The following is an 11,361-nucleotide window of genomic DNA, read 5'->3' as shown; positions in this document are numbered from 1 at the left end:
GACCATTGGCCGCGTACCATGTCTGGTGAGGAAGGCTTCCTTTTTCCTGTCCTAATCTACTGCAAGGACATCTCATGGGCCAATTTCCTAGTCAGGCTACTTTGCAACTCTAGAGGAAGCCACCCAAAGAGTGATTTCCCAACAAAGTTTGATTTCTTTTTCTTTATTCCCTCTTCAGGTACAAGTATATATATAAAAAATAAGTAGCAAAACAGAGACATGGTTTCTTTAAAAAAAGGAAAAGGTTACATTTATTGAAAACAGTCAACACTTTATACAACATCCTCATAGATAAGCCCCCAACCCAACCCACCCTGCCAACACACAGGCACTGAAGTTTAGCCAATTAATACAGACAGGCAGGGAGAAATTTGGACTGAACCACAAACTGGGGAGGGTTAGGAGGCAGGCTTTGATAGAGAGAGAAGGGAAGTAAATCTCACTGGTGTCAAGGGGGTCTACTCCCAAGTAGGTGCATGCAGATCTTCAGTCTTTATCACGGTCACCCAGGGAGTTTTATGAGAGACAGGGAAGTGTCTGAAGGACTTTTCATGTGGAAGATTATTATGTTTATAAGATGCAGCAAACTTGTTTTTCCGCTGCTCTGGAGGGGGGGACCTGAGCCAATGGATTCAAGTTACAAGAAAGGAGATTCCGTCTACACAAGGAAAGACTCTCTGAGTCTAAAAGCCGTTCAACAATGGAAGGTGGTGGACTCTCCTTCATTGGAGATTTTTCAGGCTGGCCAATTCTATAGCATTGCAGGGGGTTTGGCTACATGACCTTCGAGGGTCCCTCCCAACTCTACAATTCTATGATGCTGTAACTCAAACCTGGACCTGAGGCATCCATGCCCCCTTCTTGCCCTTGCCCTCAGGCAGCAAAATCTCAGAGGCCAACTCCTTAGGTCCACCCTTAGCTGTGGAATGGGGTCTCCTTAGCCAAGTACCTTGGGGGAATTCAAACACAGTCTTCTTCTCTGACCAGAGCCCTTCTGCCTTGCTTCTGTGCATGCAGGAAAAGCAGAAGGACCAGGGCTGCTCTGGGACCTAACTAGTCCTTGGCAAAGGGTTGGGGGGCTTGGGGAGAGGAACAGAAACCCAACACATCCATGCATTCGAACGGATTCTTCAAGCAGACCCTCATTCAAGGTTTTGAAACCTCTGGCCTCCTGCACTAGACCTGTGCCCCTTCTGCCGCTTCAGTGTCGAAATATATACAAAGGAAAAGCAGAATGAGGCGGCAGGGCCCATGCTTGAGTGCCCTAACATAAGAAGGGAATAAAGAGGGAATACACAAACAATGTTTGGGGAGAGGTGGTGGGGCTGCCTGTCTCATACCCTCAAGGAAAGGGAGATACATTTGGTGCCATTTCACAGCAGCTATGTACATGTTTGGGGCCTCCTCATCTGTCGGAAGGATGGGGACAAATTTGCCCATGCAGGAGCAGAAATGGCTACACATGGATGGCATCGATATAAATATACGCATTTGTTTTACGCAAGGGAGAGCAGGGCAAGGGGGTGAAGGCACATGCCCTGCTTTCCGAAGGACAACGAGAAGTCAGCGTCCCTTTGGTTTCTTAAATGCCAAGGCAATTTGCTCTGCCTCCATTCCGGGTTATACGTAATCTTTCGCGGAAGAGGGGGCGCACTTGGGGTACGGCCGGCTCGGCGGGTAGGTGGTTTCACGGCGAGGGCAGGAGCAGCACAAGAAGCCCCCTCCCAAGATGGTCAGGGCCGCAGCTGCCCAGCCGATGAAGAGAGCTGGTCCAAATTCAAATCTGGGAGAAGAGGAGAAGGGGAAAGAAAACCACCAATTAATCACCACCAACAATAGCTAACCATTAATTGCACTTCCCTTTCCAGTGCATGAAGATTCACCCCACTTCTTAATGGTTTGCCCAACCTACAAGGACTTAAGAGAAGCCTTGGTCAAAGGTTTAAATCTCTCAGTTGAGAGATCAAATGGGTATCTGATTAACTTCTTATTGGGGCACAGGTACACTTTACACTTCTGGAAAAGCGGCCTGTTTTAAGGGGGACAATTTTAAGGAGAAAAGTTAGAGGGTATGGTAAGTTAAATTCTTTAGGGGAGTGAGCTCTTATCTCACAGAATGCCTGGTTTAAATAATTATTTTAAATGTATGCTACAACAGCAGCTAGGATATTACTAGCCCAAAGATGGAAAGACAGCAAGATACCAACCAAAGAAGAATGGCAAGAAAAACTGATGGAGTATGTGGAAATGGCCAAGTTAACTGGAAAACTTAGAGATAAGGGCAATAGAGACTTTTAAAAAGACTGGAAACCATTTATGTTGTATTTACAGAAACATTGTAAGGAAGTGGACTCACTAGCAGGGTTTGAGTAATCACTTACAACCAAGAAAATAAAGATAAAAAGTAAGGTGTAAGAATTAGAAAATAGCAAAGTATAAGAGGCATTTAGAAAATTGTTAAGGTATAAAAATGATAAGAATATAAAAATATTTAACTTAAAGAATGCAATGTTAAGATATGAAAAAACAGGCAGGAGACGTTATTGCGTAATAAACCAGAAGAGGAAGTTGAGGGGAGGGGAGATTGGAGAATTGCATTTATTTTTCTTTTTGAGATAATGTTATTGTGATGAATATAAAAGTGTAAAACTTAATAAAAATTATTATTTTTTTAAAAAAAATTCTACCTCAACTTGAAAATAATAATAATAAATAATTATTTTAACTGTGTGATGCGTTTTATTTTGTTTTGTGTATTTTGGCTTTTTGGAACAGCTTCAGCTATACGAATAAACAACATTCCTATTCATAACTCCACATAGGTTTGTGTGTGAGGTGCCCTGGTCTCCTCGCATCCGTCTGGGACAGCTGGATATGCACAGCTATGTATGATAGTCACTCGGGGCTTTCACAAGCACCCTGGAAGCAGGATGAAACTTGCAGGCGTACAGGGGCAGGTGTTGTTGTGATTCAGTTACAAGACATTGGTCTGATTCATCCGCTTTAATACCGTGATCATAAATGATCAGCCATGTATGAGGGAAGGTATGAAAACTCGCTCCAGCATTTGTGGCAAGAGACATTCCCTTCGGTGTGGAATGCGGACTGGGTCACAAGGGATCGCTTAGTTTAGGGTGAATTGATCTTAACATGCAAGATGCAGGTTGCGAAGCCACAAAACTCTCTTTGGCAGGCAGGATGTACAAAAGGAAGAGGAGGTTGTCCCTCCCTCTTGGCTGCAGTGTAATGTTTCGCCTGCCTAGACCTGCCTACAGTCCCTTTTCCTCCTCTCATAACACAAGGACTCATGGAAACCAGTGAAGATGAAGGTTGGAAGTTTCAGGACAGATAAAAAGAAGGACTTCTTCACTTCTTTCTCTCTAAATGGCCTCGGCCCAGTAGACCTGAAGGAGTGTCTCCATCCCCATCGTTCAGCCCAGACACTGAGGTCCAGCGCTGAGGGCCTTCTGGCGGTTCCCTCGCTGCGAGAAGCTAAGTTACAGGGAACCAGGCAGAGGGCCTTCTTGGTAGTGGCACCCACCCTGTGGAAGGCCTTCCCTTCCCATCAGATGTCAAGGAAATAAAGAACTACACAATTTTTAGAAGCCATCTGAAGACAGCCCTGTATCAGGAGGCTGTTAATGTTTGACATTTTACGGTGTTTTTATATTTTTTAGAAGCCTCCCAGAGTGGCTGGGGAAACCCAGTCAGATGGGTGGGGTACAATTAATAAATTGTTGCTGTTGTTGTTGTTACACAGATCATCATCATCATCATCATCATCATCATTTATTATTTGTACCCCGCCCATCTGGCTGGGTTTCCCCAGCCACTCTGGGCGGCTTCCAACAAAGATTTAAAATACATTAAAATGTCACACATTAAAAACTTCCCTGAACAGGGCTGCCTTCAGATGTCTTCTAAATGTTAGGTACAGTGGTACCTCGGGTTAAGTACTTAGAATAAAATCATAGAATCATAGAGTTGGAAGAGACCACAAGGGCCATCGAGTCCAACCCCCTGCCAAGCAGGAAACACCATCAGAGCACTCCTGACATATGGTTGTCAAGCCTCTGCTTAAAGACCTCCAAAGAAGGAGACTCCACCACACTCCTTGGCAGCAAATTCCACTGTCGAACAGATCTTACTGTCAGGAAGTTCTTCCTAATGTTTAGGTGGAATCTTCTTTCTTGTAGTTTGGATCCATTGCTCTGTGTCCGCTTCTCTGGAGCAGCAGAAAACAACCTTTCTCCCTCCTCTATGTGACATCCTTTTATATATTTGAACATGGCTATCATATCACCCATTAACCTCCTCTTCTCCAGGCTAAACATGCCCAGCTCCCTTAGCCATTCCTCATAAGGCATTGTTTCCAGGCCTTTGACCATTTTGGTTGCCCTCCTCTGGACACGTTCCAGTTTGTCAGTGTCCTTCTTGAACTGTGGTGCCCAGAACTGGACACAGTACTCCAGGTGAGGTCTGACCAGAGCAGAATACAGTGGCACTATTACTTCCCTTGATCTAGATGCTATACTCCTATTGATGCAGCCCAGAATTGCATTGGCTTCTTTAGCTGCCGCGTCACACTGTTGGCTCATGTCAAGTTTGTGGTCAACCAAGACTCCTAGATCCTTTTCACATGTACTGCTCTCAAGCCAGGTGTCACCCATCTTGTATTTGTGCCTCTCCTTTTTTTTGCCCAAGTGCAATACTTTACATTTCTCCCTGTTAAAATTCATCTTGTTTGTTTTGGCCCAGTTCTCTAATCTGTCAAGGTCGTTTTGAAGTGTGATCCTGTCCTCTGGGGTGTTAGCCACCCCTCCCATTTTGGTGTCATCTGCAAATTTGATCAGGATGCCCTTGAGTCCATCATCCAAGTCGTTGATGGACTCAAGGGCATCCTGATCAAATTAATTAATTACTTAATTCGTTCCGGAGGTCCGTTCTTAACCTGAAACTGTTCTTAACCTGAAGCACCACTTTAGCTAATGGGGCCTCCTGCTGCCACTGCGCCGCCGGAGTACGATTTCTGTTCTCATCCTGAAGCAAAGTTCTTAACCCGAGGTACTATTTCTGGGTTAGTGGAGTCTGTAACCTGACGAGTATGTAACTTGAAGTGTCTGTAATCCGAGGTACCACTGTAGTTGTTTATCTCTTTGACATCTGGTGGGAGGGTGTTCCACAGGGCAGGTGCCACTACCAAGAAGGCCCTCTGCCTGGTTCCCTGTAACTTGGCTTATCGCAGTGAGGGAACTGCCAGAAGGCCCTCGGAGCTGGACCTCAGAACGATGGGGGTGGAGACACTCCTTCAGGTATACTGAGCCTTTGAGGCCGTTTAGGGCTTTCAAGGTCAGCACCAACACTTTGAATTGTGCTCAGAAACATACTGGGAGCCAATGTAGATCTTTCAAGACCAGTGTTATGTTCCATAGTTAAACTATGGAACTCCCTCCCCCAGGAGGCAGTGATGTTCACCAATCAAAATGGCTTTAAAAGAGAACTAGAATAATTCATGGAGGAGAGCGCTTTGGATGGCTGATAGCCCCAATGGCTTTTCTCTGCCTCCGCAATCAGAGGCAGAAATGCTTCTGTATCTCAGTTTGCTGGACACCACAAGAGGGAAGAGTTGCTCTTGTGCTTGAATCCTGCTTGCCAGTTTCCCAGTGGGAACAGGATGCTGAACTACAGGGGCCATTGGCCTGATCCAGCCAGCTGTTCTTATGTTCTTATGATCCCCTCCCGTGGTTCCCAGCACCTAGAATTCAGGAGCACTGCCCCCTCTTCACAGGAGCTCAGCAAATCCTGGCAAGCTTAGATGGGTTGTCCAGGGCAACACCTTTTTGCCACCTGGGTCCCAGAAGCAAACGAGAGACATCGCCACACCTTTAACCCAGCCCGGTTGCATGAGGGCAGCATTTACCTGGTGTTGACAGGCGTGTAAATGTCGAAGAATTGGCGTGCGACGTCGTTTCCATACCAAGCAGTCCCCACTAGGGCGGCAAATCCTGTGAATAGAGATGAGAGAAAAAAGGCAGGCAGTGAGTCAACCATCTTGCGGTCTTCCCCTCTGGTGGCTTCCCCATCCAGTTCCCCCTTGCCCTCGAGAAAACAACTGTCCAAGGGGAGAGAGAGATGCTACTGACCTGCAACCAGGAAGAAGATACCTCCGATAATGGCCATCCTCATCTTCTGGACCTGGTCGTCCTCCATGCATTTCATGCACTTCATTCCGATTAAGGAGATGCAGAAGGCGATGAGCCCCAAGAGGATGGAGGCCACCATCAAAGCCCGAGTTGCCTGGAGAATACCTGCAAAAGAAGACAGGGAACCACTTAATGCCAAGTCCTGCAGGACAGAGCTATGGGTGGCCACCAGCCATGATGGGCGATTGCTCTGCCTCCAATACTCAGAGGCAGCAATGCTCCTGAGCACCTGTTGCCAGAAGCCTCAGGAGAGCAGAGGGCTCCTCAAGGACCACCTCTCCTCATATGACTACCGAACTGGACCCTGACACCATCCTCTGAGGCCCTTCTTCATGTGCCTCCTCTGCAGGAGGTTCAGAAGGTGGCAACACCAAAACGGGGCCTTTTCTGCAGTGGCACCCATTTGTGGAATGCTCTCCCCAGGGAGACTTGCCTGGCGCCTTCATTACATATCTTTAGGTGCCAGGCAAAAACATTCCTCTTCTCCCATTAGGCCTTTGGCTAATTAATGAATCTGCAGCCTTTGAAGCTGGGTGTGTGGTGGGTTATGGTTTTCATGTGTTGCCGTGGTATGCACTGTTGTGTTTTTATATTGTAACCCGCCCTGTTATTCTTGGAGGAAAGGCAATATAGAGATTGAATAAATAATAAATTAATAACTGTGCCCGGATCCTGCTTGCGGTCTGGGTGGCGACTGCGAAAGCAGGATGCTGGCCTAGATGCGCCATTGGCCTGATCCGGAACAGGATCTTCTTATGAGTCAGACCACTGATCCATTCAGGCCACCTGGCAGCCATGCTGCAGAACAGCGTAAGAATGTGGCAAAGAGCCCTGCATCTAGACTCAGCCTTGTGGCTTTGAGACCCATATTGGGCAAAAGATTCCTGCATTGCAAGGGGGGTTGGACCCCCTGGGATGACCCCCTTGGTCCCTCCCAGTTCTACGATTCTAGGGTTCTATGCTTTTAAGGTCCCGTCTGCAGGCGCACCAAAGCCCATCCTCCTGATTTGCAAGAATCTCAGCAACCACCAGGAGACTTGCTGGAAACCAGCTAGACATAGAATCATAGAACTGCAGAGTTGGCAGGGACCCAACAGGCCATTTAGCCCAACCACCTGCAGTACAGGAATCACAGCCAAAGTCCCTGACCTGCCGTCTGTCCACCCCCGGACTAAATTTATCACCGCCTATCGCGCCACCACGCCATGGTGAGACTTTTCTGATTATAGTAAAATATCCCCTGGATTTTCCTCCTGATGCAATTTTAGGCTGGCACAGATAGGAAACCAGATTCAGGCAGGCGGCTCCTGTGAGATTAGATAAGGCAGGAGGGATAATACTGCAGGATGTGAGCAATTGCCCAATGTTGGAACACTGCAAGGGCAACAGGTGTTGCTCAAGACGCCGAGAGCATCTTTGAGCAAAGGGGAGATACCATTGCCTCTCTCCGTCTTTATCATCCCATTTGCTCCACAAGTTGATTCAGCACTCTGCCTTCAGATTCCTGATACTCGGCTGCTTGTTTCGAATGCATCCAAGGTCCCAAGCATGTAATAATTATGCAGAGAGGGAGTTGCATCTTCACAGATACTTCTCCGCAGTCATGCTTGCAGAAGGGATAGCTATTAAAACAGGCCTTATATAAGTGAGTGATGTGTTCTTAGCGATGTACTAAGCCATTCTAACCCTTAGGCACTGCACCAGTGATGACGATGGCTTGTCACCTTAACAGCGCGATCCTTTTTAAAGAAAATAAATAATATTTATTAAGTTTTCCATATTAACGATCCAATAAAAACCACATTAAGTACATTCTGAATTATAATACAGTCCAAAAGACCAAATTTTATGGCAAATTTTATATCTTTGAGTGACTTCCCATGCTCTGAAGTTCGAGAGTAATGATCTCACATTGTACTGCATTCTTTGGTTGGTTCAAAAATAAAACATTTCCGATGTTAATCCTTCGTTTATTTTTAATAGCCTCTGAATTCGTTTAGCAAGTAGCTTAATCCTTTAACAGCGCAATCCTATGCACGTCGACGTACAGGTAAGCCCCGCTAAATTCAGTGGGGTTCATACCTAGGTATGCGAATCTAGGAATGCAGCCACCGGCTGTATTCTGATATGAGCCACCCTCTTTGAAGCCGCTGGAGCCAGGACAAATTTCCAAGTCAATAAGCTCATCACTGATGGAGGTGGATCAACCTCCTTCCCATTAGAACGAAGGAGAAACTGAGTCACCGTTTGCCTACGAAAGCCCTGCAAACGATACAGACTATATTAACAGCAGTGCACCAGAAGATACACAGGAAGCCATTCTCTCTCTCAGATTCAGACCTCTGCTTACAAAGGGTCTATGCACTCCCTCGGCCCAAACTCTGCACAGGCAGGGGAAATAGGGACCTTCTGGGGTCAAATCAGAAACCAGGATGGCTTTCGTAATTCCAGGACTATCCCTAGAAAATAGAGACACCTGGAGGGTACGGATGGCCTCTGGGGGTACCTTCCAACTCTACTGTCCTATAATTCCATCATATTAAGACAAATAAATTCCTGCCAGAATATAGCAGCAGCGAATAGTAGAAAGCCAAAAGTTGTCTTCCTCCTTCTTCCATTCTTCATTAAGAAAGTTCATGTGTGTCATGGAGAGCACCAGAGGGGCTTGTTAGCCCCTCCTGCAGTTTAAGAAAAGTATTGGCCTAACTACTTGAGGGACTGGTCCTCTTGACCTGGTCAGCCCAATCACTCAGGCAAACCAAGAGGTTATTTTTGGAGAGGGACAGAAGCCACCTTTGGGTGTGTGCCCCCCTGAACTCTTGAACGACAGCTGTGATCCTGCCAAGGTACTTGGTCCCTCTCAACTCAGTGGGGCCGATTTCTGAGTAAACGTTATGGGGGGGTGTAAGGGGAGCGATGTCCCACACCATTATTTTTTAAAAGCAGGGAATGCCAAACTTGCATCCGGATTCCTTGGAGCCAGACACCAGCCTTTCCGAGAACAAAATTCTGCCTCTGGCTTCTTCTTCAGCTTTGCCTATAAAGGGGTTTGGACTTGTTTGGTTCACAAGATCTGGTTCATCTTGTAAAAAGTTTTTTATTTGCTCTGAGTTTGTGTGTTTTTTGTTTTTTTTAGGGTGTTGGCTCTAAGCTGCTCACTTCCAAAGATGAAAAGGCGCAATGATCTGGAGGATTTCAGCAGCTCAGACTGAACCCAGCAGGAGTCTGTTTCCGCATGCACTCTGTACGCTGCTCTGAGACCTCCTTACAGGAAGGATGGGGTGCAAATGAAATCACATACCCTACATAGTGCTCACCCTTTGGCCAGCAGGGGGGCTTATGACCCTAACAATGCCATTCCTGGTATCTTTATCATTATTTATATACCGCCCTATACCTGGGGGTACCAGGGCAGTTCACAGAATGCATAATAAAACATATATAATAAAAAATAAAAGCAACCCAATAGCCCCCCTCTACATTTTTTTTTAAGTGCATAGGATATTAAGCTGGGGGAGTGTGTTTGACCTCACTCTGACCCTGGAAAGAAGCGTAGAGTTGTAGAGTTGGAATGGACCCCCCCCCAAAGTTCACCTATTCCGAACCCTTTCAATGCAAGAGCCACAGCTGAAGAAGAGGAGAGTGCTTCTGACCCTCCTGGATGGAAGGGGTTAGGTGGATGTCCACGTGAGGCCAAAAGGAGAATTGGGGGGTGGAGGGTAAAACTCAATTTATAAATTGACTCCTCTCCTGCCTCTTGCTTTCTGCTTTATAGCACCTTCCCACCCTTCTTAGACTACTGAAGTAGGAATTTTTGCAGGGGCAATTCCTTCTTGATCTGAAGTTCCCTCATTTTTTTGCCTATCCCACATTGTAGGGACAAAGTCGACTGCCGTTTAGGCAATTGTGTGGCATGGCGGCTTACTGCTGGCCATAAATATGGGCAGGGAAGGAAGCGGGAAGGAAAACAGCAGGTAAACTGAGGCACGATTGGGTCGAGGGCACCCTTTGGCAATCAGGCCATGCTTATGCCTGGTGGACTTTGCAGTTGCCCTTTAGGTGCCCTTGCCAGGCTCATCTTTGAGGTTCGCCAGCAAAGGGAGTTATTTCTTCCCCATCCTCAACCGGGGAGTCACACCTGGTGGCTGCATTAGCTGTGATTCCTACATAAGAACATAATAAAAGCCCACTGGATCAGGCCATGGACCCATCCTCTTCTCACGGTGGCCGAAGAGTTGCCTGTGGGAAACCAGCAAGCAGGATCTCTCATCCTCCATGGATGTGCCCAATCCTCTTTCAAAGCCATCCGACTTGGGGGCCATCACTGCCTCCAGTGGGAGGGAGTTCCATGGTTTCACTATGCGGGTTAGACTAGATGACCCACTGGGTCCCTTCCAACTCTACAATTCTCTGATTCTGTGCCAAGATAGCTCGAGGGATGTTTCCCTGCTGGAGTTAGCAAAGGCCTTCCTGCCTGCAATTCTCTTAATTTGGTTAATTAAATTCTGTTAATTTGGTTAATTGCTTGCATGCAGTTCCTCCAACTTGTTATGGCTTAATGGATGTGACCTCTCCTCCACTTATGTCTGCGAGTCTTTTTGGGGCGATTTTAACCCAAGCAATTTGCAATCCAGCAGGAGGAGAAGGGAGGAAGGAAGGGGGCTGATTTTAAAGTTATCATCACCCATCACCTCCTTATGGCAGAAATGTACCTTTTCCCTACTGATGCCGCACGAAACATCACTGATATCAATCTAATGGCATTTTTTGAATCCCAGATGTTCCACAGACCTGAGGAACAAGAGTGAGAATGTGCAAATCTCATTGTTGTGTTTTTAGAGCTGTGATGGGAGCGGCCTTGAAAATCGCAGAGTTGGAACACTTCCTTTGGGGTCATCTAGTCTAACCGCCCCCTGCAATGCAGGAATCTCAACTAAAACAGTTTTCCTATCTTTGAAGCTAAGCTTTATACTCCTTAGGGAAACAAAGAAGCAAAACACACAACCAAAATGCCTAAGAAAACCAGAACAACCACTTTTCGAGAAGGTAAGCATTATAAAAACAAGAACCCAGGAAATGAGTTATGGGGCAAAACCTGCTAATTGTAGGCAAACCATCTTTTAGAAATGACTTGAGGCCAAACCTAACACTTATCACA

At 46.5% G+C, this 11,361-nt stretch overlaps 1 protein-coding gene across 1 annotated transcript in view; it reads right to left on the bottom strand.

Annotated features, from left to right (window-relative positions):
• Positions 1–223: 223 nt before the first annotated feature.
• The window catches only part of CLDN1 (claudin 1), a 29,389-nt gene continuing 18,251 nt past the window's right edge, over positions 224–11,361 (bottom strand). Inside the window, exons 2-4 of the mRNA XM_083612997.1 lie at positions 6,144–6,308; positions 5,921–6,005; positions 224–1,783 (exon numbers count right to left, since the gene is read on the bottom strand). Of these exons, the coding sequence (XP_083469123.1) occupies positions 1,621–1,783; positions 5,921–6,005; positions 6,144–6,308 (413 nt within the window). The 3' untranslated portion in view covers positions 224–1,620. The remainder of the gene's footprint in view (positions 1,784–5,920; positions 6,006–6,143; positions 6,309–11,361) is intronic.

This window comes from Podarcis filfolensis (assembly GCF_964270895.1).
Source record: "Podarcis filfolensis genome assembly, chromosome: 5".
Lineage (NCBI taxonomy): Eukaryota > Metazoa > Chordata > Lepidosauria > Squamata > Lacertidae > Podarcis > Podarcis filfolensis.
The sequence above is the reverse complement of the archived record's forward strand: the minus strand, read 5'-3'. Positions and strand labels throughout refer to the sequence as shown.